At 41.3% G+C, this 27,608-nt stretch overlaps 1 protein-coding gene and 1 long non-coding RNA gene across 12 annotated transcripts in view; one reads left to right on the plus strand and one right to left on the minus strand.

Annotated features, from left to right (window-relative positions):
• LOC118553267 (uncharacterized) overlaps nucleotides 1–13,516 on the minus strand; it is a 297,009-nt gene extending 283,493 nt beyond the window's left edge. For all 6 annotated transcript variants that reach the window (XR_013441523.1, XR_013441578.1, XR_013441577.1 and 3 more), the window contains exons 1-2: nucleotides 13,292–13,516; nucleotides 9,074–9,282 (exon numbers count right to left, since the gene is read on the minus strand). This is a non-coding gene — a long non-coding RNA (uncharacterized LOC118553267). The remainder of the gene's footprint in view (nucleotides 1–9,073; nucleotides 9,283–13,291) is intronic.
• A 50-nt stretch (nucleotides 13,517–13,566) lies between these two features.
• The window catches only part of APP (amyloid beta precursor protein), a 256,472-nt gene continuing 242,430 nt past the window's right edge, over nucleotides 13,567–27,608 (plus strand). For all 6 annotated transcript variants that reach the window (XM_036072762.2, XM_036072763.2, XM_036072764.2 and 3 more), the window contains exon 1: nucleotides 13,567–13,767. In XM_036072762.2, coding sequence (XP_035928655.1) covers nucleotides 13,711–13,767 — 57 coding nt within the window. In that variant the 5' untranslated portion in view covers nucleotides 13,567–13,710. The remainder of the gene's footprint in view (nucleotides 13,768–27,608) is intronic.

Consider the following 27,608-nt stretch of genomic DNA (forward strand, 5'->3'; position numbering starts at 1 on the left):
GGTTTAAGATAATGTGTGTGATTCACAGTATCTGTGCTCTATTCACAATCTGTGTCCTCAAAGTCTTGCATGGAACAGAAATAAAACCAGTACAAGAGAGGTAATAAAGGAGAGTATGGAATATCTGATAAAGACAAATAACCTGATTGGTGTTCCAGAGTGAAATGGTGATGTGAGAATTCTGTTGTAAAAGCCTGCCCTAATGAATGGCCTGGACAATGACGAAGAGTTCTCCTGGGTCTGGGACTCCTCAAGAGCTGTCTGCTTGAAGAGGGAGCTTTTACATCTTGTTCTAGCTGAGCAAGCAATAGCATACTCTCAAGTCAGTTCCTTTTGTGGAAGACCTATGCTCTTGTTCCTAATTCTAGATGACAGTGCTATTCCAGCAAGACTGGGTGCATCTCTAAAGCCATAGTAACTTCATGTTAAAATACCAGCTTGTGAGAGTGGAGTGGTCACTGGAGATGCCTGATGGTCTGTTCTGAGCAGTGGCCGGCAGCTCTATGGAGCCACGGACCACTTACCCCTGAGATGGACTAGAGAACAGCACAGAGCAGAGAGGGAGTCCAAGTCAAACACAGTAGGACAGCCTCACTGAGCCACCAAGAGTGTCATCGGTATCCACGGCGATCTCAGCAGCAGCAAATACCTGTGGTGGCTTTCCAGGAGGAACTGAGACAGGCATTCTTGGGTGAGACACCAAGAGGTGCTTAAAGCAGGATTGGAACATCCAGGGAGCTGACTTCCAAGTGAAAAATCGGCTGACATGTATCGATGTATTTGAATCAGCTGACAATGCCATAAAAATATTACCCATGGAAAATAAATAAATAAATAAGTAAATAAAATATCAGACTGCTTATGTCTTACACGACGTACATTGGTATGTAGACATCAGAGGCACCTCTTAAGTTTCATTCCTTAATCCACATCCTGTTATTTTGATGTGAGGATGTGTGAGGATGCCCTTTTTCCTGTTGCTTCTCTGTCACACTCCTTTCTCTTCTTCTTGGTGCACCTTTACCGAGACGTTGTCCTCCATCCACTCTTCTTTGGCAATTTTGAAAGTACACGGGCCAATTTCTTGTCATGGGATCCTTCACGAAATGCACGCTCCTTCTTGCTTGTACTCTTCTAGAATACTAAGTTCAGGTCCGATAAATCAAATCCAGCTTTGCTACCACCTACACGGCAGGGGGATGTTCGCTTTCCCATCTTCCCTTCTCCTCCAAAGTCAGGAACTTCAACTCGCAGAAAGTAAGAAAAGACTCCCTCCACAAGTCAGAGTAAGCACATAGAGTGGAACGTTAAAAGACTGACATAAGGACACACAGAAAATGAAGCAGGGATCTGTGGAAGCTGAAGTTGGCACAGATTCACCAGGAAATGCATGCCAGACTAACCTCTATTAGATAAGTGTGGCCAGCATGTCACTTTTGGACTCTTACAGAGCATATGACTAAGACTCATGTGACGCTTTTATGGACAAACTCTATTGCGGTAGATAAGAACCTAATTGGATATAATCATACCTGGCTGGACAATCATAATAAAAACATCATAACTATGGGTACTTTGTAGCTTTGTCTTTACAAACTTACATCAAGATGCCCAAGGCGAGGGTGCCTGGGTGGCTCAGCTGGTTAAGCGACTGCCTTCGGCTCAGGTCATGATCCTGGAGTCCCGGGATCAAGTCCCGCATTGGGCTCCCTGCTCAGAGGGGAGTCTGCTTCTCCCTCTGACCCTCCCCCCTCTCATGCTCTATCTCATTCTCTCTCTCAAATAAATAAATTAAATCTTTAAAAAAAAGAAAAAAAAGATGCCCAAGGCGAGCATATCAAATTTGGGGGTGACTGCAAAGAATACTGCACATGAAGTATGACTTTAAAATTATCTCAGTAGAGTGGATAATAATAACATAATGTTATCAAAATAATTCTTAAGTTGGTTATATTCTATATGTCAAGTTAATAAAGGGTTATATATATATATATATATATTATGATAAAATATACTTCAGTTTGTTTGTATTCCTCAGAAAAAATGTCCCATAGAAATCATGCAACATTTGCATTCTCATCACCACCACCTAGAATCACACTGTCCACAATGGTACCCACCAGCGACCTGTGGCTCCTGAGCACTTGAAATGTGTGTGCTCTGAATTGAGATGTGGTAAGTACACTATCCACACCAAACTTCGAAGACAAAATAGAAAACAGGATGTCAAATATCTCCTTAATACCTTTTATACTGATTGCATGTTGAAATGATAATATTTTGCATAAATCAAGAAACAGAAAATATATTATTAAAATTAAGTTCACTTGTATCTTTTTCCTTTTTTTAATATGGCCACAGAAGAGTTTACAATTATCTATGTAGTTTGCATTATATTTCTACTGACTGAACTAATTTAGACCAGCATGGCAAATTTCATTGTGCCCCTTTCCTGGTTTGTGTTAGTCGCCCAAAAAGCCCTAGATTCCTAGCTCATTCCTCATCATCCACCAGCCTTGAATATCCCCCAATTTCCACGAATCCTGAATCTCTTTCACCGTACCTCGTGGAACCTGTGGCCCATCATTAGCCAAGTTCCCCTATCCCTCAGCTCTTCTCTGCACATTTCCTTCCCCTATTTGCTCTAACTCAGTGGTTCTAAAACATGTCTGTGCATTAGAATCATGTTGGGAATTTTAAATAAATCAATGCCCAGGCCTCATTTTCAGAATGTACCGTCAGAATCTCTGCTGTAAGGATAAAGCTTCTGAATGCTTCAGTAGCTCACCCAAGTGATCCTAATGTGCAGCTGGGATTCAGAACCACCCATTAAGCCAGTGTCAACGTCCCACCTACTCCAACTCCACATCCATGCTAGTGAACATGGCTGGCGAAAAACACACAGCATGCTGACTGCTCTCTATGAAGACTGACCTAAAGTGGATTTAAGCCGTCCGGCAATCCTACCATTTTCCCTTGTCCATGCACTACGTTTCTCTCCTGAGAGAAATATTCTCCCCCTCCATCCTCATGCTCAGCCCATGACATTGCTGTCTAGTTAAAGGAAAATGTGGAAGAAATTAGTAACAACCTTCCACAAATTCCCTCCATTGCATCTACCCACCTGCCTGCCTGTCTGTCCATATATATTCTTTCCCCATTGCTATCGCTTTCCCCATTACTATAACTCAGGCTGTCCAACAGAACGTTCTGTGATGATCAAAATATTCTATGTTGGCGCTGTCCAGTAACGTGATCACTAGTCACCAAGGGGATCTGGCAACTATAGCCTATAGGCCACAGTTCAGAAAATCAGATGTTAGGTTGGAGAAGAAAAAGGAGGCCTAAGGAAACACTGGATAGGTGTTTTAAAACTTCTGAAGGGGTGTCCTGTGGATGAAAGTGGAGTCACTCTCTGCATTTAGCTTTACTCTACATGGCAGAATTAGGGGTAAAACCCAGAAGTAAAGAGAAGGTAAATTTCATTTTTTAAATTTATTTATTTATTTATTATTGATGTACAATTAACATACAGCATTCTATTAGTTTCAGGTGTACAGCATAAAGATTTAACATTTCTATACCTTTCTCAGTGCTCATCACGAGAAATGTACTCTTAATCCCCTTTATCTTTTTTACCCATCCCTTGCACACCTCCCCTCTGGCAACCATCAGTTTGTTCTCTGTATTTGAGAGTCTTCTCTACTTCTTTAACCATTCATCTATAGATGGACACTTGGGTGGTTTTCATATCTTGGCTATTACAAATAATGCTGCATAAACATAAGGGTGCACATATCTTTTTGAATTAGTGTTTTCATTTCCTTTGGGTAAATACCCAGTAGTGTGATTTCTGGGTTGTAGGGTAGTTCTATTTTTAGTTTTTTGAGGAACCTCCATACTGTTGTCCACACTGCACCAATTTACATTCTCACCAACAGTGCACGAGGGTTCCTTTTTCTCTATATCCTTGTCAACACTTAGTTGTCTTTTTCATTTTGGCTATTCTGACAGGTATAAGGTGATATCTCATTGTGGTTTTGATCTGCATTTCCCTGATGAATAGTGATGTTGAGCATCTTTTCATGTGTCTACCGGCCATCGGTATGTCTTCTTTGAAAAAAATGTCTATTCAGGTTCTCTGCCCATTTTTAATTGGATTATTTGTGCTTTTTGTGTTGAGCTGTATAAGATCCTTATATATTTTGGATATTAATCCCTTATTGGATATATAATTTGCAATATCTTCTCTCATTCTGTAGGTTGCCTTGTGATTTTGTTGATGGTTTCCTTCACTGTGCACATTTTATTTTGGTGTAATCCCAATAGTTTATTTTTGCTTTTGTTTCCCTTGCCTGAGGAGACAGATCTAGAAAAATGTTTCTACTGCCAATGTCAAAAAAATTATTGCCTATGTTTTCTTCTAGGATTTATATGGTTTCAAGTCTCACATTTAGGTCTTTAATCCACTCTGAGTTTATTTTTGTGCATGCTGTAAGAAAGTTGTCCAGTTTCATTCTTTCGTATGTAGCTTCTAGTTTTCCCAGTACCATTTGTTGAAGAAACTGTCTTTTCCCCATTGTAGATTCTTGCCTCCTTTGTCACAGAAAAGGTAACTTTTAGCTCGATATAACAACAAAAACATTCTAGTGAAATTTTTATGTTTCTGGAAGATAGCTCCTAACAACAGGAAATAAGAAAGCAGACACCAAATAACTGTCTCAAGAATATTGCAGGTGAGAGACCTGCATTCCTGGGAGGATCAAACAGGTGATTTCCAAGTTGGGTTCCAACTCCCAAGTTTTTAGAAAGATAAGCCAAGTTTAGATGAGGAAAAATACCACAACTTCATAAGGTATGGCTGGCCTCTGTGCCCCACTGTTTTTATGACTCAGGTCTGGTGAGATGTCCAGACGAGATGAAATGAGCATGAGAATCAGGGGGAGTAGGGCCAAGCTTTGCCCATAAAGAGTCAGAGGACTGGATGCAAGTCACCCCACTTCTCTGGGTTGCCAATGAGTCCTCATCATAGAAAGGCTTGGCCTACATGAGCACGACATCTGCTTCAGTTCTAAACACTGTAATTCTGTGTTCTTTTTCAACTCACAGGAACTGGAAAAGAGCTGGAGACGAATGGGTGGAGGCGGTCACAGGATATTACAAGATGGGTGGGGGAGCACCTGGCATATTCAGAGTAAAGGAAAACCATGTTAAATCAGATTCTCCCTCACCAGAGAAATGAAAGATAAGGTTCCTCAGGGCCAGCCACCCAACATCTTCTCTTCATCAAGTGTGTGGAAGGTGAGAGCTCCAAGCTTGAAAAATCAGGATGAAATTGCTACTTACACACAGAACTGCTTCTCAATCCCAAGGGACGGATAAAGCCCAAGGTTGTGCTGTGTTTTGGTTCATGGAGACTAAAGGTTACACTGAATGATTATTGCTGAAGACTAATTCCAAAAAGAAGTACGCCTAATGAGGGAAGGCACATCATGTGCATGCTGGAGCTCCTTGGTCTTGGCTGAAAAAATATCTCTTGTGCATGCTGTCTAGGTGTTGAATTACTGAGACTAATATTGACAGTATTAAAGACTTGAGTTACTCCAACTGTTTCTAATATCTTGGTCTACCTTTTTCTAGATATCACCTGCATATGCCTGTTGGAGTTGTTTAGAGATTTTGGTGGGAAAGCATCAAACAATGTTGATAGAATCTGAGGAAAAAAAGAAAAACATTTCCCAGTAGCTCCCAAAGAGTTGAGGCTAAAATGCTACAATGGAGTTTCAGCAAATCTATGACTTGTTTTCTTATATAGGCCAAAATTAGTACTGAATTTGAAATTTTCTAAGACTTAAGCCACGGTTAATGATAGGGCTCTAGAATCATCTAAAAACCAAGACTTGTGTTTTCACCATTTTCCCTGTTGATTTCCATCTTATTTTATTCTTCCTCTCCAAAAGGCGATGGCCTGCCTTGTTCCCCTTTTTATTTAGTATAAATCCCTTACCAGGCTTCACAAACTCACCAGAACAAGGTGGTTATTGGGCCCTTAGCTCTGTGAAGTTTAGATAACAGAATCTGTTTTCACTCGATCATTGGAAAATAGAAATGACAACATTCCTTTTTAGATAGGGCTCCCTAAACCTTTTCTTTTTCTTTTTGGTACAATAACAAGGGCTGACCGTGCCTCTTGATACCATTAGCAGTAAATGAATTTTTCAATAAAGACTAACAGAGAAAAACTATGGGAATTTAGAGGTGGTTTTCTTTCTTTCTTTCTTTTTCTCTTTTTTTGACCCAGAGAGTTATAATTTCTCATGTCTTTACTTTCCATGTATTCTTTATGAGAAATTTCAGCAAAAGCTTCTTAAAATTAATCCAATAGCTGTCTCCTTCAATTCTCTTTCCTGGAAGTCTTCGCTTAACGATGGAGAGGTCCTGGCCACTTCTTAAGGGCCCCTATCTGGGAAGATGAAATGTAGTGCAGTGAACTCAAGTTTTATCCTGAGGCGTATCTTTGTAAACTGTAAATACTTCCTCCTTTTTACATGAGGAAATTTAAAGAGAAGCAGGCTCAAATGTGAATTGAATTCTGTCCAATTCCCCCCCCAGAACTGGGAAGATGCTAGTCCTATACTCACATATGTGTATTATAGATATTCAAAGACTCTAAACCGGTCTCTTCCATGTAACACACATTATAACTCCTATTTTAAACTTTCAGAATGCCTTTTATGGCATCTGTTATGCCCTACTTTAAAATGTCTGTCAGCCTATTATTTCTACTTTTGTCCTTTATTAATCTATCTTCAAGGTCATGTGTGGAAACACCTTTCAGTGGAAAGAACCCATCTGCTTTGACAAAAATGTACACTTTAAACCTTCATTATTGCAAGGGTCTTAAAAAAAAAAAGAAGTCCATGAGTCCATTAAAATGCCTTCAAAGCAGAGTTCCCTAAAACTTGCTTGGGGCAACCCTAGCCCCAGGAGTTGATGCAGTAAACAAAAATAAGGGAGAGAGAAGGATGCTGTACAAAGAGCTATAAAATTCAATCCACACAGCAGCATTTTAAAGGGTGGTAGGCATTCTAAATAAAGATATGTGCTTAATTTTATTGAACCGCATATTTCTCAAACTTCTTTGATAACAGAACTATTTCTGTATATGTATTTAACACTTAGTAACACACTGCTGTACAAGGTTGACCCAGTACACAGTTCGGAAATTGTGCTAAAAGACGTTATTCTTCCCATTTTTCAAGAATCCTTATTCTAGCTCATTCATGTATTGGAAAATAACCTTGAGACAGAAATATAACTCAAGTCCTTCTCACACTGTATCCACAGGAGTATTTATGGTTCATCTCCCAGATACCACATCTCTAAGTGACGAGTTGGTTGTTACAAGTAAACACGAGACATCTCTGCTTTTTGTGATATCATGGTAACTTCATCTGAATAGTTCTCGGATCCTCTGCTGGGGACAGGCCGTCAGTCATCACAGACAACTGTCCCATCACATCGCCAACATTTATCTCCCACTCGCCACCCTTCAGTCTCCACAGACCATATTCAAGTTCCTTCCTTTTGTATATACTTCTGATCCCTACCTCCAAACAAACTAAAAATCAAATGTATCATTTCCCTCACTAAAAAAAAAAAAAAAAAAAAATGTCATTAATGGTGTCCAGTTGAGACAGAACAGGGTACAAATCCTTCCTCCTTCACCCCTTTCTGGTTCCGTTAACCCCGGTCACCCCCTCATTTGTGACATGGGAGGTAAACCCAACACAACTCACAGACTTCAGTGAGATCCTGCGTGTAAATTACTCAGCCTGGCACACAGCAATCCTTCGGTCTTACCAGGAATGAAGTGTCCTACCATGTCTTTTCACAAACTTTTTACAAATCCTATCCATGGTCGTACCTGACACTTCTGGCAATTCTCCCTATTTTTCCCAATCAATTCCAACCTTTTCACCCTCCAAATTTCCCTACACCTTCCCCGCTGACAGAACTTTTTCTAGAAATGTCAGAATAAGTCAGATTGATTAGGACCCTGTCGTGAGCAGTATTAGCCCACTGCTGCCCATTCCATCTGACCTAAATTCCTCACCTCCTCAAACATTTACCGTGCCCCCCACAGCTAACTCCCAATTACCAGCCCCATCATGAACACTCTGGATGTATTTACATGGTCCTTCCTTAGAATATCCTCCTTCTTGCTCCCTATTCTTTTCTTTTTATTGTACATATATATATATATATATATATATATATATATATATACACAAAATGAAACTTACTACCACAGTAAGTTCAGTTAACATCTATCACCACCATAATTACATTTTTTTTTTTTTTTAGGTAGGCTCCATGCCCAGCGTGAGCTCATGACCCGGAGACCAACACCTGAACTGATATCAAGAGCCAAATGCTTAACCAATTGAACCACCCAGGCGCCCCTTTGTGATGAGAACTTTTAAGATCTACTCTCTTAGCAACTTTCAAGTGTACAACGCAGTATTGTTAACTATAGTCACCATTCACTATGCCTTTTTCCTCCCCAGATATTTTTCTCCCATAAACATAAGCTCTTTAAAGGGAGTGAATGTATCAGGTTTTTATCCTTCCCACAGCGGAAGTGTACAAATATTTGATTGATCCACCAATGCTAAACACTTTCATTCCCAGGAGTTCTATTTACTTTAACGGGAATAAATATCACATGGGACATCTGGTGGATACAGCAAAGTCAGATGTTTGCTTAGGGACAAAAGTTATATACTGAATGCCTATGAAGCTTTTATTTATTTGTTAGTCAGTTTGTGTGCTTTGTCATTCAGGATGTTGTTTATTTATAAAAGGTGTTCATGAATACTTAAAGCATATCTGCCTGGAATCTTCCGAATCATTTTAGGGTTAGGTAACACTTCTCTGACTATCGTCTTCGCTAGGATTTTGAAAGTTGAGTTACTTATCAAAGACTCTAGAACTCCTCTCTCCTTAAATAGGTGAACTGAAAGGACAATCCTAAGTATGATTTGTGTGGAGACAAAGAGGGCCTCATTACCTTACAGCAGAACATCCCTCAGCCTCAAAGTCTGTCACCCTGCAGAGTGTTGGCAATGGCCCCAGGCCATGGCAAGCTGGGGCTTCTGGCAGCTGCTCTGGGAGTGACTCCTCTTCACCACGTGGCATGATCCTCCATTCTGCAGGAGGGACCAGCCCTGTGAAAGATTCTCAGCGCCTCTGGCAGGCAGCCTTTCCAGTCCTTTCCATCTGCAAACAGGATGCATATCTTTCACATACCTGTGACATGCCCTTGGGAGCGGTCAAAGTTTTGCCCAGTTCTTCGCGTACCACTTAATTCTACAGCTCCATCCCTTTCTCTCCCACTCAAGAAAGCATATTGGAATACAAATGAGTAGGCTGATAAAAAAGTCACCTTGAATCTGCTCTCATTTATTTTTTTTTAAGTAAATCATTCACAAATTTCGGACTTTTATTGGCAACGTATTACTTAGGGACCCACCTAAGTAACACTGGGTTGACAGCTACTGTGCTAACTGACAGCCCCTGGCAAGGTCGATGCAAGGTCAAAGTAGGACTATCCTGGTCACTAAGTGACAGCTAATGTGAATTCCTGTTCTCTCAAGAAAAGAGAACTGATTTCTATTGTCAGTCAGGCACTGTGTTAGGCACTGAGTTGGGCACTATACCACCTGATGAGGGAGGATGTTCAGCGATGGAGGCTCTGCTGGCTTCCATAACTATTACCGATGAGTAGTTGTCAAGACTTCTCAAAGTCTGAGCCCTTTTCCACCCTTGCATATTGCTGCCCTATTAAAATTCTCTGAAGAAACAAATCGGTGTTATTTTTGTACAGTCTCCATTAAATCTTCCTGCTACTGGATTGACTTTCTACACTTCCTATCTCTCAGATTGGCATGCACGGCCTATTCTTTCTTGTTTTTTCCCCTTTTTATTCAATAAGATAAGGCAATATTCTGTTAAATTAGTCCTTGTGGGAAATTCGGAATTACCACCATTCTTCAAACAAGTTATGCAAGTCAGAACCAATAATGGTGCCCAGTTAAACACTTGATTTTGTTGTCCCACTGAGTTACTACTGAATTACACCAAGTCCATTTGTAAAGTATGACTTACTGGAACCTGACGCCTGCCTCTGAAGTAGTTTTGTGTAAGTGATTGCAGAGAAGAACTCATTTTAAAAGTACTGCATTGTTTGAAGATAGATGAACTGGCTATCGTCTTCGCTAGGATTTTGAAAGTTGAGTTACTTATCAAAGACTCTAGAACTCCTCTCTCCTTAAAGAGGTGAACTGAAAGGACAATCCTAAGTATGATTTGTGTGGATGCCATAGTGAAGTAAAGGCCCATGAATGAAGTAGTAACTGAAGAAAAAGGACAGGTGAAATGTCTCATCCTCTGCCAACAGGCAGGTCTGTTACACAGGTGTAGTCAAGTGCAGGTAGGGTTAAGTGCTAATTATTCATTTAAAAGCTTCTTTATGTCTATTCGTTAGAAAGAAAAAAAAATATCTTACTATGTGAAAAACTGCACTCATCATTGGGAGAAAATACTTTATGATGAAAAGCTTGAATGCTATTTACAGGTTCGAGTTCTGTAGATATTGAAGGCTGCAGTGAAGACAAGGAAGTAATAATGCCCTTTCGTCGTTGAGAAGGTCGAGAGAGATGAGACAGAATACAACTCAAGATCTACTTCTGGTCTACAAGGAGGAAAAGGCATGAAGTTCCAGAAAGGAAGACGGTTAGGAGGCATGTGAAACTCTCAGGTATGTCACAGTGCCATCACAGGGAAAACCAACCCTACCGACAGCTTGATTGTGGCCTTTTAGATTCCAGGATTGTGAGAAAATAAATTTCTCTGGTGTGGAAAAGACTAGTTGCTTGGTCCTTTTTGTACGCCTAAGCGGGAGGTTAAAGGAAAGGAATATGGGCTTTCAATGGGGCAAGAACTTTCTAGTAATCCTACAGCCCAAAGACAGAATGCATTGTCTGAAGAGCTAGTGAACCTCTCACAAACTGAGGCATTGAAGCCTCTACTAGGAATGCTGGGGTGGAGTGTCCTGCCAATGGGTGGTCATTCCCATCCACAGTTCTGCAGTGTTCTTCTGGCTAGGGATGTTCTTGCATTTCCGGCTCAGGGGACCCAGAAGACACCTGAGGGCAGGAAATGGCATTAAATGCAGAACAGAGATAGTGGTTGAAAAGTAAAAGCTGGGCGCCTGGGTGGCTCAGTCGTTGGGCGTCTGCCTTCGGCTCAGGTCATGATCCCAGGGTCCTGGGATGGAGTCCCACATCGGGCTCCCTGCTCGGCAGGAAGCCTGCTTCTCCCTCTCCCACTCCCCCTGCTTGTGTTCCTGCTCTCGCTATCTCTCTCTCTGTCAAATAAATAAATAAAATCTTTAAAAACAACAAAAAAAGAAAAGTAAAAGCCATCAGCATCTCGGAGTGGTGATAGAACAGGAGAAAATGTAAAGAATGTCCATCATTCTGACACAGTCAGGAGCTAATCATCTTTTCTTGGGGGACATCTTGTCCAAGGAATGTGTGAGTGCTGTGAATTTCAACAGGGGAAAGATAAAATGCTAAATCTAAGAACTTTTATTTTTATAGATTATAACTTCACCTATTTTTTAATTTGTGCTTAATAGAACTCCCTTACTCTTAAAAATTGCTTCCTGGGCATGCATTCTGCATGACACAGGGCCCAGTGCTCAGGAGTCCCATGATTGGTTTAACATTCTGCTGTCGCCACCTTAAAATATTTAATTTTGGGGGTGCCTGGGTGGCTCAGTGGGTCCAGCCCAGCACAGGGCTCCCTGTTCAGCAGGGAGTCTGCTTCTTCCTCTCCCAATCCCCCTGCTTGTGCTCTCTCTCTCTCTCTCCTCTCTCTCTTTCTGTCAAATAAATCTTTTAAAAAATAAAATATTTAATTTTAGAACAAAGGGTGCCACCTTTTCATTCTGCAGTGGACCCTGCACAATTTGTAGCTGGCCCTGCTCCCTCCCCATCTTGGAGTTATACTCCTTTTTGCATTCAGATGCCTTCAATTGTTCAGACAAACCTAGGATGGAGGGAATTGGCTTGGTGGATAAATGTGTGTTGTTATTTGCTCTTGGGATTGGCTTAGCTTCAGCTTCCTATCTTATAATCAGGAATAATAGGAAGGGCCTCACTGGCTTTTGTAGGAAGTATAGAACATAAAGCATGTAAACAGACATTACCCTATAACAAGTATTTGCTATTATTTGTTAATGACACTCAAAGAACCAGGAGAAAAGTAGCCCAAGGGTCAGGATTGGATGCCTTGAGGGGGGAATGACAGAAGACAACATTTAGGGGAGGGGCAGAGGAATGTTGACTTCTCAGGAGGGAAGTCAGCACCCTCCTGGCTGAGCCTTGATCCCAATAGGCCAGAGGCTGTGGTTTCATTCCCTCCCACTAGCACCACAGTGGACGGTGGCTTAGTGACTAAAGTTCCTTCAGGTTAAGAGCAGGGAATACAGCTGGGCAGTTCTGGACCATTCTAGCCTAGCTAAACACTAGCCGGGGAATTGGATGGGTTGTGTTTAATCTAGGAGAAAGTGGGTTCCCAGCAGGTTCATTTCTGTAATTTAGGACAGACACATGACGAACAAGGACAGAGTTCGAGGTCAGGAGTTCTTAATTATGAAGGTCGAACAGGAATCATCTCTCCAAATCTTTTCCCTCTGAACTTTCACTTCACCCTCATCTCAGATGGATGTTACAACCCTGCCTGATAAAAAAAAAAAAAAAAATCCTGGCTGACCATCCCCTTCCCAAAACAAAAACCAAAAGCACCCAACAAATAAGCAAAACTTCTTTTTTTTTTTAAACCCTTCCTTCAAGGAGAAATAAATAGGTCGCCCCCTTCTCTGCCAGGTCCGGTGCCTTTCTCCTTTGGTTCGTTCTAAAGATAGACATTCCAGGTTGCTCCTAGATGTTTTTGACGAAAAAAAAAAAAAAAATGAGGCTTTTACTCTCTCAACAAGCAAAGAAATTCTATTTCCTTTAAGCTTGTCTTGTTCCTATTCTCTTCCAGAAACGCCTCCCCCCACCAAACCAAGGCAAAAACGAAATGCGGATAAAAACGCACCCCAGCAGCAGCCCTTTACACGACATCCCAGAGAGGCCTGCGGGGTCGGATGAGTCAAGCTCACGGGGACGAGCGGGGAGAGCTCCCGACTTTTCTGGAGCCCAAACGTCCTACGACTCACCTTTCCCTGATCCTGCACCGTCCCGCTCCCGGCTCCAGACTCTCCCTTTCGCTTGCGGAGCCCGGGGGGCCGGCGGCCGAGGCGGCGCGTGGGGCGCGGAGGAGGCGAGGACGCCGCACCTGTGGGCGCCGGGGGCGCGGGCCCCTCCCGGCCCGAGCGCACGCAGCTCCCCGGCGGCTCCGCTAGGGGTCTCTCTCGGGTGCCGAATGGGGTGGGCTGGATCAGCTGACTCGCCGGGCTCCGAGCTCAGCCGCCGCGCTCCTGCTCCGTCAGTTTCCTCGGCAGCGGCAGGAGAGAGCAGCCGGAGCGGCGCGAGCGCGGGGCCACCGGAGACGGCGGCGGCGGCGGCACCGGCAGAGCAAGGGCGCGGCGGATCCCACTCGCACAGCAGTGCACTCGGTGCCCCGCGCAGGGTCGCGATGCTGCCCGCTTTGGCACTGCTCCTACTGGCCTCCTGGACGGCTCGGGCGTTGGAGGTGGGTGCCGCGCCTCGGAATTGGGGGCGGGGGGGGGGCGGAATACAGTGGGAACCCGATTCCCCCAAGTCTTTAATCCGAAGAAGCCCGGGCAGTCCAGGGAACCCGTCTTCCCTCCGCGTCCCACGCCCCCGCTTGCAGGCGCCCTGCGCATCAGCGCCTCCGGCCCAGCCCTGCCCCGGGGACGCGCGCTCCGGCCGGCGGGGAGGGAGCTGGCGAGGCGTCGGGCTCCCCGGTCCGCGCCGGTTGGGGCCGAGGAGGGGTGGAGGCGATCCTGAGCTAGGACCCTGACTCAGTCCCTTGCCTCGCGGGCGGGGGCCGGGAGAGGCGAGAGACTTCCAGATGGGGGGAAGGGGGACGGAGCACGTGGGGAAAACCGAAAACGCAGCGTCCCTGGATCCTGTCGCTGCCCTTCCTTCTCTGGGGCCCTGGGGAGGAGGAGTCGGAACAGCTCGGGAAGCACCCCCCTTCCCTTTGCCTTTTCCGCCCCGTTTCACCTTCCCTTCTCAACCCCACCACCCTTTCCCTCCCGGACCTCCTGCTCCTTCCCTTTGGCGGCTGCTCGCTGCGGCCGCCTCAGTGCGACCCCATCGGGGTCACGCACCACCTTCCGCAGGCAAACTTTGTACATTTTGCGTCTCCCTTTTGTGTAAGTTGAGAGAGATGGGAGGGGTAGGAGACCCACGGCCACCTCGCACCTTCCCCAAGCCTGGACGGCCCTAGCGTTCGCTCCGCACCTTTAGCTTCTTCCGGAGAGGGAGAAGGTTCCCGGGAACAAAAGCCGCGACACCCCGCCCTCGCCAGCCCGGGGCGCGGTGGCTGAGCCAGCCGCCTTGATCTGTGCGCCACCGCGGCTCCCGCCCGACTCCCTTCCCGGCGGTGCGCGTCTGTCCCGGAGGGGGCTGGGGCGCTGCTGGGGCCGCTGTGGCGGAGCCTTGGGGCCCCTCTACAACCACCCCCCATCACCTTCGAGGCTTGCAAATTCTGTGCTGGGTTGGAAAGTCCTTGGGGAGAAATATGCGGACAGTGGGGCGTGCGTCTGGTAAGGGCAGTGGCGGGTGGTGGGGAGGCACGAGCTCTCCCTTCCTGTGCATCAAAGGAGGCGTTTGTCTGATTAAGGCGCGGCCTCTTCCTTGGCAGCGCGGGGCCGTCTTTGGCCCCCCTAGGGGCGCGAGCTGCTGGGGAGGGTGCTCAGGGTCTTTTTTTTTAGGGTGCAGATAAAAGGATTGAATTGAGTGAAGATTAAGACGGAGAAGATGGCGCCTCTGCAGTGCAGCAAAGAAAAGCGGTGTGGAGGCTGCAGCCTGGTGAAATCCACCCACCGCTAGGTGTATAACAAGTCTTCCCCATTCATCCAACTCTCGAACATTCAGCTAACGCCTGTGCAAAACGACTATCTTTCTTTTTACCTAAAGATGCTAAGAAGTTGTTTGCGTGACACTTGGGGCAGAAGAGCTTGTATTTCGCATCCTTTGGGTTTCCATTGGTATCTTCCCATTTGCAATCTCTGCCAGTTTTTCCAATTTTTTTCCTCCTTTTCTAAAAAAGCAATTCCCATACCAGTGTTTTTCTGTAATTACACCGAGGCTATGCAGTTTTTTAGTCCCTAATTTGCAAGGTCATTGAACTTTTTTCCCTTCTTTTACCTGTAAGTGGCTCAGAAATCACCCTGAGACTGGTTAAGACAGATTGATGCAAGAGGCAAAGCATTTAGTTTTCCATATTTTTAAAAAATGCATTTAATTAAGGGGATTCTTTTTTCCTCCAGTTACTTAAATTTATTCCTACAAGTATTTCCTTTATTTTCCTGATTGTCTTCCTACACACTAAAAAATACACAAAGTAATTAAAAGCATATCATAACCTTTATATTTGAAGTTTTTGCAAAAATGTAAATATTTAACTTTTTTGACCACTGGTGTTTGTTTTTTTTTTTTTTTTTCCTGTATAAAAAGAGGCAGCATGTAGGCAAATACGGCTCAGATTTATTTTTTGGCCTGTGTGCATTTCTTTGCTTTCTGCCATTCTTTTGGACATTTTTACTTGTTATTGCCACTTCCTTCAAAGAGTGGAGGTGAAATGCACATTAGTCCATTTTGCAAAGCATTGGTTGAAGGAAGGATAAGCAATTCACTCTAATGAGGTTTGAGGGGGATTAATTCAGCTATATCTGTGTCCACTAAAAGATGTAATTATGAGTTGAGTGTCTTTTGTAGGGCTTAGAGAATAGGTCCACTGCAGGTGGCTCTAAAAAATGAATAAGGGCAGTGATAATGGGGCCTCCACTTTTCGGGTTATTACCTGAGTTGATGAATTTGCCTGGTGTATTGATAGAGTATGAAATTAAAGGGCTCTAACATTTATTTAAACTTGCTTCTTTAAATTTGAGTTTACTCTTTTGAGGGGTTTAACCTAGAAACATTGATTTGCTTTGATGATGGTGCTAATTCACAGGTTATAGATACCTACTCATACTGACTAGTACTGCCCAAAAAGTAGACATTTGTACGCAGAATCGTGGAGCCCAGATTTGATCGTGATCTATAAGGAGTCACTGTTTCTTGCTAATCAACGGGAAGTCATGACAACCAACACGGCACAAAAGCTTCTCTCTTGTCACCCTAACCAGCAGAGACGCCTGATGGCACTTGGGAGGCTGTTAGTACCGCAGAGAAGTATTCCACATTGAATAATGACCCCTGGTTCTGATTGGGGAAGGCAAAAGGAACTCGCAACTAAATAGATTACAAGGTTAAGTTGGGAATGACTGATTGAAAACAATACAAAAGAAATAATGTGGTCCACTGAATAATGGTTTGAAGGAAAACAGAGAGGTTATCCTGTGGATAAGGCTTTCTCCTTGTTGCTGGAGGCTCCTTATTTTTATGTTACTGTTTATGGCATACTGGAGACTTCTCTATAGATATTTGTATGAAGATGAAGGTTGTCAGTCATTCCAGAAATAAGCATAGCTATTATATGCCTTTCATGTGGTCACTAAATTGTCACTGAAGAAGTGCAATAAAATTCAGTAGAAATGTACATTCCGTTCCTGCAAATTGGATCTGGGTGGGGACATATATTACCTTAAGGGACTTACAAAGCGTCTTTAATATAGTCCTCCTTTAATCTCTGCTTAATTATGTCAATTAAAAATGCAAAAATAAACCTTATGAACGTACTTTAAACGTAAAGTTCCAGGTTGGAAGGTTTAATTTGACTGCATTCCCCTGCTCACAGGAAGTTTGCAGACTAAATAGGAAATAGAAAGTGTTAAAGACCAAGAGGAAAGTACAGATTAAGTGGTTTACTGAGTAAAAGCCGTACAGTGTAGACATCTATATTTAAGGAATAAAGGAACAATGAGATGAGATAATCCTAGAGAATTTCCTAGTAGTTCATTTCCAGCCAGGGTCGTACCCCAGGTCTGGGGAAGGGAGTGTAAGTCTTTGCATTTACAGGATTTACAGACCTCTCCCAACCTTTCCCCTCCCAGACAGACAGACAGACAGACAGACACACACACACACACACACACACACACACACACACACCCCGAGGGCATGCGTGGAGCAAATGTGGGGTTTGATTTTCTTAAACTCTCCATCTATTCATTTCGGACAGTTCTACTGATTCTCTTTTTGGCCCAAACCCTGTCCACAGCTCTGAAAATACTGGGACCGTCTTTTCTTTCATGAAGCTTCCAGTCTATTGGGAAGACAGACAAGAAACAAATCATTTTAAGTTTATGTTCATGAACTGTGACAGAAGCTGAAGCTGAGACAGGAAGGGAGGGGCAGGGTACACTCTGAGTTGGGGCTTCAGAATAAGGAGTTGAGGGGGAAGGGGCTGAAAGCAAAATCTAAGGGCTCTGCTACCGTGCCCTCAGTAGGAGCTTGACTGAGGGAGTGAGTACATGAGGAGAAAAGTGATTCACTGGGCCACTGGGAGGAGGGTGGGAAAATAAAATGTTATATTTTGTTTTTTGCTGGTAGTTTCTATGTCTCCGTGTTCCACTTTATTGTAAAATGGTTTCCTTCTCACAGTGGGCTCCCAGATACAAATGTATGGAGTGGGGATTGATGCAAAATACCGCCTCCTGCAAATCTTTGGACATGCTGTCACCCTGTGTCTCTGAGCCAATATACAGAGACACTGTCATGAGGAGGGGCTGGGGGGAGTTGGAGGGGTGGCAGGCAGAGGAAGTTCAGGTGAAGGAATAAGCATGCCCCCTGACTGAGTAGCAAGTTTAATCAAAATGTTTATTTCATAATATGTTATTGTTATTCTTAAAAAAAATAAAGCCAGCAGGACCTAAGCCCTCAAATTGAATTTGCAAATGAAAACCATAGTGAAGGGGAAAATGTTATGTAACTATTTCTTCAGTGTAATATGGATAGCTTAAGAAATAACCATTTCCGTGAGGACACTAGTATTTTTCTTTGAAAAAAATATTGTGTTTTTTCCTCTTCAGAGTAATCCTGATTAATAGATAGGCATTACTGGTACCTTTTTAGAAGGAGAAGTCCACCAGAAATAGGGTTGGAATGACTGCTCTAGAAATAAGGTACAGTACTAACACTGATTGTGTTGGTCTAAGTACTTGTACTGTGGAAGTCTTACCAATAGTATAGTTGGTTGACACATAGTTTGTACGTTATATGCATTATGTACTGTATTCTTACAAGAAAGGAAGCTAGAGAAAAGATATTATTAGGCAAATCATAAGGAAGAGAAAGTACATTTACAGTACTGTACTGTATTTGACAGAAAAAGTCTAATAAGTGGACCCACACAGTTCAGACCCTCGTTCAAGGGTCAACTGTAATTCATTTAAAAAAAAAATCCTCGGACATGTTCATCAATAAATAGTTCTATGAAAATGTGTGATGCTTGATAGATTAGTTAGCTGACTGTTGAAGTGGGTGGAGACAGAGGACTCAGGTTCACATGTATGAAATTTTAGCTGCAGTAAGGAGCTTACATTTAGTTTGGCTACATTTTTTAAGAAACCTATACTACAGTATTTAGCTTGAACTTTGCTAGGATTATAGTATTTTATGAAAGAAGGTAGTGCTTGAAATGGGGAAGATGAGAGGTTTTTAAAAACCCAGCTCCTATGGAAAGTAGTGGAATTGTTACCACACTTACAATATTCATTACGATACCAGTGTGATGTTAGGCAGGCAACGTGATCTTTTAGATTCTCACATGTTCAGGGAAGGTAGCATCTCACACTGATCAAGATCCTGGACGAGGGCAGGATTGTATGGGCTTAAATCTTGGCTCTGTCCCTTTTGAGCTGTTGACTGTGGGCTAGCTCCATACCTCAGTTTTTTTCTTTATAAAATGGGGATACATTTGTGTGTGTCTGTGTGTATAAATATATATGTGTAAAATGCTTGGAACAGTATATGAATTAATATATAATATGATGGCACCTTAGAGGCACCGTGTGTTAGTTACTACTGTATGTGATGATGATATAAAATGGATATATTTAAGTCACACATGGTTGAAAGGTAAAAAAAAAAAAAAAAAAAAAAAATATCATATAGATATGTGATGTTTTACTTATTGACTGCTGCACTTAACTGACCAGCTAAGATTATTGCAGGAAATTGACAGTTCTCTAAAAAACAAATGAATTTGATTTAAATTTAAAAATGACATATTATAGATAAAATTTTTAGACTACGTTTTAAAATTTCATTCACTAAATATATATATTTTATATTTCAATTGGCTTTTTTTGTAAAACATTAAGATAATTTGTGTTCATTGAAAAATTAAAGCATAAGCAGTTTTTATACAAATGGAAAGACCTATTTTGAATGTATGCATATGGGCAGCTTGCCATATTTGTCTGATATTGAGCAAGTTTGTATACTGGCTTGATTATTAACTGTGCTATTAGTTGATTATCAGCTATGGGGAAGGACCTATGAACAAGCTAGTTTTAGTTTTTAGCAAAATCTCTTATAAAAAACGAATAAACCAGTTTTGCCCATTAAGGCCAAAATGGAAGATTTCAAATGCCAGCAAAAGATTTTTGGTCTTAAAATGGAGGTGTGAAATGATCTTCACCAGAGTACAAGAAAACCAAAAAGCAGACTGCTTGAGAATGCAGCATTTCTAGAAGAAATCGTTTTTAAAATAAAATGAATTATATTATCAGTCAGATGATGGCTATCACATCCTTAAAACTTTATAGTGATCTGCTTAATTAAAACATACTCTGAAAAATCAGCATAGTTTGTTTATTATAAAATAAGAGGTTTTCAATCTCCATTTCAAAATTAGGCTAAGGATATTTGAGAGTACACAAAATTGGTGTTACTGAGGTTGACGAATGATTAACACATGGAAGAATTCATAAGCAAAGTACCAAGGAATCTGTGTGGGTTTTTGTTAATATCAACTTTGTATTTATCTTTGTCCTACTCAATCAAAAAAAGTGGGTTCAAGTAGGAGAATGTAATTATGTAGCCGTGTTTGGAATAAACATCCTGCTCAGAGTAGATCCAGTGAGAAATGAATGAGATGGCACCCTAATCCTAGTATAGGGTCAATGAGCGGGGCAAGGCATAAGCAAGATAAATATTTCAGAAAAGGGAAAAGAACAATAAGCATGTTTTGTAGATAACGAATTCTAGAATTCTTAAGGTCTTATTACTGATGGATCCCCAAACAGTGTTTGTATCTTTGAATTTCCAGATGGTCTTTCTCTTTACTTTTTCTTTCTGGGTTCAAATGATTTTTAGCTGAGAAATTTGAGCAAGAAAAGTTACTCTTTTGGCTGGGGGGGGAGGATTAATTTTGTTGATACGACATTGTTCTTGGCCTAATTCTTTTTCTTAGAGAAACTAACAATTTGTCCTGTGCTCTCAGTTTGCTTCCATAAAAACCCACATCGTGTCTTCCTTGAAGAATATTAGGAAGTCATCCAAGCTGATAGAGACTGATAAATTACTTTTTTGGCCTTAAAGACTACTTAAGGAGAATAAGAGGGGGGGGATCTGGTATATCAAGAAAAGTCATCTGTGTTACATGAAGAAATGCATTATTACTCTTGTGTCTTTGTTAAATTTCAAACCTTTAGTGGCTGTAATATATTTTGACCATGTGGAGAAACTTTGCAGGAAGAAACACAAGAGATTTATTCCCACCCTTGTGGTATATTTGTGTACCTTGGATCTGACCCCTCACCTCCCAGTGACCACAAACTCCTTTGTTCAATGTTTCCATGTCTGCATGTACTTAATTACTATAAAATTAATGAGGCAATTTAAGTTTTAGTTTTAATCAAAAATAAAGTAGTATTGTCTATTAAGGCTTGATTAGTCCAAAAAGGAACTTTTTATATCTGCCCTTACTATTGGATGAATTTTCATAAGCATAATTACTGTTTTTATACATAACACTACTCAGTTATTTTATAATGGAATTTATAGGCACACATGATAAAGATAGACAATGTGCTATCTTAACCATATTTATTGATTTTTTTTTTTTATCTTTCAGAAAAGAAGTATCCTCATTTACTTTGAAGGATGAACCTTTATTTATTTATTTATTTATTTATTTTTGATTTTTACTTTTTGAGAGAGAGAGAGGGAGCATGCAAGCGGGGAGGGGCATAGGGAGAGGGAGAGAGAATCCTAAGCAGGTTCCACACGCAGCACAGAGCCCGATGCGGCTCAGTCTCACGACCCTGAGATCGTGACCTGAGCAGATATCAGGAGTAGGACACCTAACCCACTGAGCCACCCAGGTGCCCTGAAGGTTGAACCTTTAAAACTGACACAAATTTCTTGAAATCTTAGCAACCTCTTCAGACACTAACATTAAAATGTATCATGAAAATTGATATTTGAGATCAAATCTTTCCCATACTGATGCTCTTAATTGCTTGTTATCGCTTGTTTAAACAAATACAGTTTTGTCAGCGCAGCATATTGATTTGAAAATATAAGCCATGAGTTCTTAAGAAACTCCCATAGAAACTTGCAAGTATTGCAGATTGATCATTCCAAGAGTAATTTATTCACAGATACTTATATATTAAATTTATTCGCAATTTAAAATTAAAGTTTTTATAGAAAAGTTAATAGCTTTTTTTTTTTACATACACAGAGAGACAGATTCTTAAGGGCACAGCCAGCAAAGGAAAAGGCACGTTTTCATTTAACAAATATTTCTGAGTCTCCTGCCCTTAAGGGAGCTTACAGTATAGTGAGGGATAGACAAAATAAATAGCACACAGTAGGGGACTAGGAAAAAATTAAGTTGGGTAAGGGGTATCAGGGAATGCTATGTGGAAGTAGTTGTGGGGTAATCTTTTATGTGACATCAGGAAAGGTCTCTGATCTTGTCACTATACAAATGTAAACTTAGATATTTGGGGGAGAGAACTATATATTCACCATGATGTGGAAGAAAAACTGGGGACGGGGATCTACTTTAGAGTGGCTAAATAATTAAAAACAATGGTCGGGTAGAAAAATTAATACTGATTGTGATCACAGTTTACTCTGTTTCTTTTTCTTTTTTAAAGCATATTCCTATTTTTTTAAAGATTTATTTATTTGTCAGAGAGAGAGAGCACAAGCAGGGGAAGCAGCAGGCAGAGGGAGAAGCAGGCTCCCCACTGAGCAGGGAGCCCCATGTGGGGCTTGATCCCAGGACCTCGGGATCATGATCTGGGCCAAAGGCAGACACTTAACCGACTGAGCCACCCAGGCATCCCTACTATACCTGTTTCATCACTACCACTGCATTTAGTATTTACTAAATATTTGATAAATATTTTCAGTGAGTACTCCAGAAATTTTATATTGTGGTGATAAAGAATTAATGTGTTTAATTCTTGACATTTGAATTAACTTGCGTCTAAAAAATTGTGAATGACCCTTCACTACAAGTGTTGAGGGAAAATTAAAGCCTTTTAAATAAGATTTATTTTTTCAGCCTTTTCTGAAACATTTTATTGTGAAAAGGTTTCATAAATGCTGTCAATAACTTAATGTTCAGTCATTTGCAACTCTTTATTTCAGAAATCAGTTGGCCAAGCAAAAAGTATCTCATTCTTGAAATGCTTCGTCAATCCTGAGACTGATTGGGACAGTTTCAATTGAAGGTGGCAAGAAATGATTTTGTTTGAATAAGATTTGTGTATTGGAATTAAATTGAGTGGCCATCAAAATGAAAATTTCATTTTCATTGTCTTTCCTCAGTTTGCTGCTTTTTTGCTTTTTTACAGCTAGTATTTACTTTTTACTTTAGTGTGAGCCAGGATTGGAATTGGCCCTTTAAGACAAAAATTGAGTTCTGTTACTTCTATTCTTTAAAAGAATTATACTATTCAAGTTCACGGGCTTGAGGCCAATGCCACCATATGTTACTAACTTGACAGGCATTGAAAAGCTAATTGAGGTCATTATGATTAGCCTTGTATCTTGCTAGTGTTTTTTCTCAGGCTTATTTTTAATGTTATATGTCAAGTGCTAAATCCTCTTACACCCCAGAGTCCAGAAAATTTAAATCCAATAACAGTGAACTATATTTTAAAATCCTCCAGTTGTTTTGTGTGGGGGAACGTTCTTGGCTAACTGATGGGACATTGGAATGTGAAGGCAGCTTACATATTGCTGTTAGCTTGAGGAATGTGAAGGGCTCCACTTGCAAGAGCACATTTGTGACAAAATTGCAGTTTTGAAGTCACAGCATACTTGTTCAGTGAAGTACGAGAGGAGGGAGTCCTCAAAGGGTGGCCATGTGACTGGAAGGCCCAAACAGTAGGAGCGAGGCTGCTGGATAGAGATGTTCTTAAGACAGTGCAAGTCCCAGGAACTAGGAACTGAGTAATTTATCAGCATGGCCATTCGAGATAGCTGGGACAAAGATAATGAAGATTGGGGGGCAGGGAGGACATACCTCAATGAGCAAGATAGGAAGCGCTTTGTTTCCAGCCAATTTCTTTCCTTGTCTATATTTGCAATTTGAATATTTCACATCACTTTGTGAGCTGGACTCAAAGATTAAATTTTTATCACAGCGAATTTTATCGTGAAATTTTTGTCCTGTTGTAAGGGCACCGATGGGCAGTATTCAGTTTTTTGGGAGTATTTCTTAACGTGTATGTGTTTTTAGTTGTATTTATTGATTTTATAAATAGCTGATTAGGAGATTAGAAAGAAATTTTAGCATAATTTTCCCCCCCGGAGGAAAAAAAAAAAGACATTGGTTAAAATATTATTCTACGGGCTTATTACCATTGTTAAATTATTGATGCTTTTTAAAAATTCTGACACATAACCTCATTGCTTGCTTGCTCATTCATCTCAGAAGTGGAGCACTGAACACAAACCCAAGCCTATTGATTGATTCTTCTAGCAGATGAGGGGAAGGTTTAATGCAGGATGTTTAATTGGATATTTGAATTAAGTGTTCATGTGTTTTGTCCCTATTCCAAATTTTCTCAGGGCGTTTGTAATTGAGTTCTGTGATACTGACACCAGTTTGGAGTTACGCGTTTTTATTATCATCAATTTATTGTACTGCATCTTTCTCCCCTTTTCTCTTGAAAGTTTGAAAACATCATTCATTTTACGGGCATGTACTGGATGCTTTCTGTGTTTCAGTGGTGACAGGAGCACTATAATCTTTGTGGGGCTGTGAGTAAACAAAGAAGTAACTGAGCTTGTGCCTTGAAGGATTTTGCAGCCTGGTAGGGGAAGAAAGAGATGCAGAAAGAATTAGGCCCCATATGCTGAAGGCTCCAGCAGAGGAACGTACAAAGTCTTCATAGCAGAGGCAGGCAATATTTAAACTGGGTTTCAGGGATGAGTGGGGGTTAACTGTGGGGCATGGTAAGGATTTCCAGACAGAAGGAATAGTGAAGGTGTAGAGGTTCAAAAGAGGAAGCCTTAGGAATGTGGGTGGGAAAGATGGTGTGGGGATGGTAGGAGATTAACAGTTTTAGATGCTTTGATGAGTTCGAACTTCATTTTCTTGGCAATGGGGGTATTTTTAGATGTTCCTAAAATGGGGGAAGCCATTGATGACGGTGGTTACGTTTAGGAGCCTTTGCTGAAGTCCTTATCAGTATCTGCTTCATCCCATTAGCCAGGTGGTAGCACCTAACTGCAAGGGAGGCTGGTACATGTAGTGTATTAGCTGGAATATCGCCACCAGGAATACATGCTAGATTCTTCTCTTATGGAATAAGGAGGGGAGAGGATATTGGGTGGCAAACAGCTGCCATTCTGGAATGTGCAGGGAATACAGTACAAGGGATGTAGAGGAAAATGGGTAGATTAATAAACATTCTGAATGAAACCAAAGGAAAGATTCTCCGTGAGCAATTCGAGTAGGTTTTTGGGATTTGCCCACTTCTTATCTGTTGGCTAACCACACAGGAAGCACATCTTTAAGAATGGAGGAGGAGATGGGGAATGCTTTTTTATTTTTATGGCAGGAACACCCAAGGGCTGAGACTTCACTGTGGCCATTTGTACCCAAGATGGTTTAGACTTGTGTTCCTGGGAAACCCTTCCAATCAGGGTGATGGAAAAACGGAGAATTCCAGTGGCTCTTTGGAAAGTCATGGCAGGGCACTTGAGCAGGGCGTGCTCAAGTCAGTTTACTCTCCCTGTTGGTAAACTATCTTTCATTTGATCTAGAAACTTCCCTAAAGCAACCCTGTGGTGCTTGTTCTTTGAAAGGAAGAGCAGATAAAACAAGCTTTGAGGTTTTTAGAAAAGAGCATGATACAGAGAACCTCTTTTGAGCTAGATTTGTCTACCATGTTCAGCTTTTTTTCACAGCTACAAGCCTTTCAGATATGTTCATGAACAACTGTGTTATTAAAACAGAATGGAACAATCTGTGGAAAAGAGAAAAATAAACCTTAATATATTTACATGAGTAAAAATGGAACTGCCATTTTAAAATTTGTCTTAATTCCTTATCTGTTTTTTTATTCAGTTACTCTAAAAGTGGCCAAGTGGAGACACTTATCAGAAAGTATGTAATGAAATAAAGATGTGGGAAAACACTAGAGTCCTGAGCAGAGTAGATATAATTGTTCACATTAGGGAGTGTTTGAGGTTTTATAGTAGGTATTTAAGAGCCCAAAGATGTATTTAATATATGTCCTAAGACAGGGCGCCTGGGTGGCTCAGTCGTTAAGCATCTGCCTTCTGCTCAGGTCATGGTCCCAGGGTCCTGGGATCCAGCCCGGCATCGGGCTCCCTGCTCAGCGGGAAGCCTGCTTCTCCCTCTCCCACTCCCCCTGCTTGTGTTCCCTCTCTTGCTGTGTGTCTCTCTCTGTCAAATAAATAAATAAAATCTTTAAAATATATATATGTCCTAAGAGTTTTATATATGGTACATGGTTCTATCTTAAGGAAACGTCTAAAATACCAGGGTTCCTCTACAACTACTCTTGGTTTTATTTTCTGCATTCTTTCTTTTTGAACCCTTGATTGTCTTTTTTTTTTTTTTTTAAGATTTTATTTGACAGAGAGAGACACAGCGAGAGAGGGAACACAAGCAGGGGGAGTGGGAGAGGGAGAATCAGGCTTCCCACAGAGCAGGGAGCCCGATGCAGGGCTCGATCCCAGGACCCCGGGACCATGACCTGAGCCGAAGGCAGACGCTTAACGACTGAGCCACCCAGGCGCCCCCTTGATTGTCCTTAAGAGTAATCAAAAGCATCGTTCAAGATTGGTCATCTTAAATCTGGACATTGATTTTGTTTTTATTTTGAAGTATCTATCAAGGAAATATTTTATCTTCTCAGTTCTAGAGACTGTATTCAGAAAAACAGACAATAATTTGTATGTGTCCAGAATAGTCATTGATTGATAATGAGACTCAGAAAGAGTAGCCTTTGTGTGTTTGAATGGATATTTCTCTAATGGTCATATTTTGAAATTGATACTTTTTCTTTCCCCCTAAAAAGAGGTGGTAATTATATAAGTTTGAAAATTTTTTTAAATTATGGTAGGGTGGATAGAAATTGAAAATATGAGAAAATCATGATCTTTAATTCCAGCATAATTTTATAATGGTCATAAATAGTTTGTAGAATTTGAAAAAGTAATTTCACCAAAGGACATGCATTTTATGCTGGATTCTGTTCTGTTTTTATATAGCTGAAAATACTTGACATAGTAACTGGCCATACTTTAAGCCCAGTCTGAAATGGGTTTGCCTTTAGTTGGCTCTGGATTGCAGAGTTAGGGACTATTGCTAGTTTTATTGACTTTAAATAGTTGGTAGTTTATTTTGCGGGCAATGAGACATATGCCTTTGTTTAAGAACACCTCACTGAAGAAGTGGGCAGTCCAGGAATATGTTCTGAGAAGAACACTTGAGTTTTCTTTTTTTTTTTTTTAAAGATTTTTAAAAAATTTATTTATTTGACAGAGAGAGACACAGCGAGAGAGGGAACACAAGCAGGGGGAGTAGGAGAGGGAGAAGCAGGCTTCCCGCAGAGCAGGGAGCCTGATGCGGGACTCGATCCCAGGACCCTGGGATCATGACCTGAGCCGAAGGCAGACGCTTAACGACTGAGCTCCCCAGGCGCCCCAACACTTGAGTTTTCTTGATTGAGATTCTTAATTTACCTGAATCGTATAAATATTATTAAGTTTGTTCATAGCCTGTTGTATCTCTAAGTAAATAAGCTCTCTAGAAATGACTCTACTCTGATCATTTAAAATACATTAAATAAATTGATACAGATCACAAAAATTAGTGGGAAAGTTTCTGGTTGGATAACAATAAAATGTAGTTCTTCTGTGCAAGTTCATTTTAGTTGCTCCTATAAATGC

Source organism: Halichoerus grypus, chromosome 1 (genome assembly GCF_964656455.1).
Source record: "Halichoerus grypus chromosome 1, mHalGry1.hap1.1, whole genome shotgun sequence".
NCBI classification, from domain to species: Eukaryota; Metazoa; Chordata; class Mammalia; order Carnivora; family Phocidae; genus Halichoerus; species Halichoerus grypus.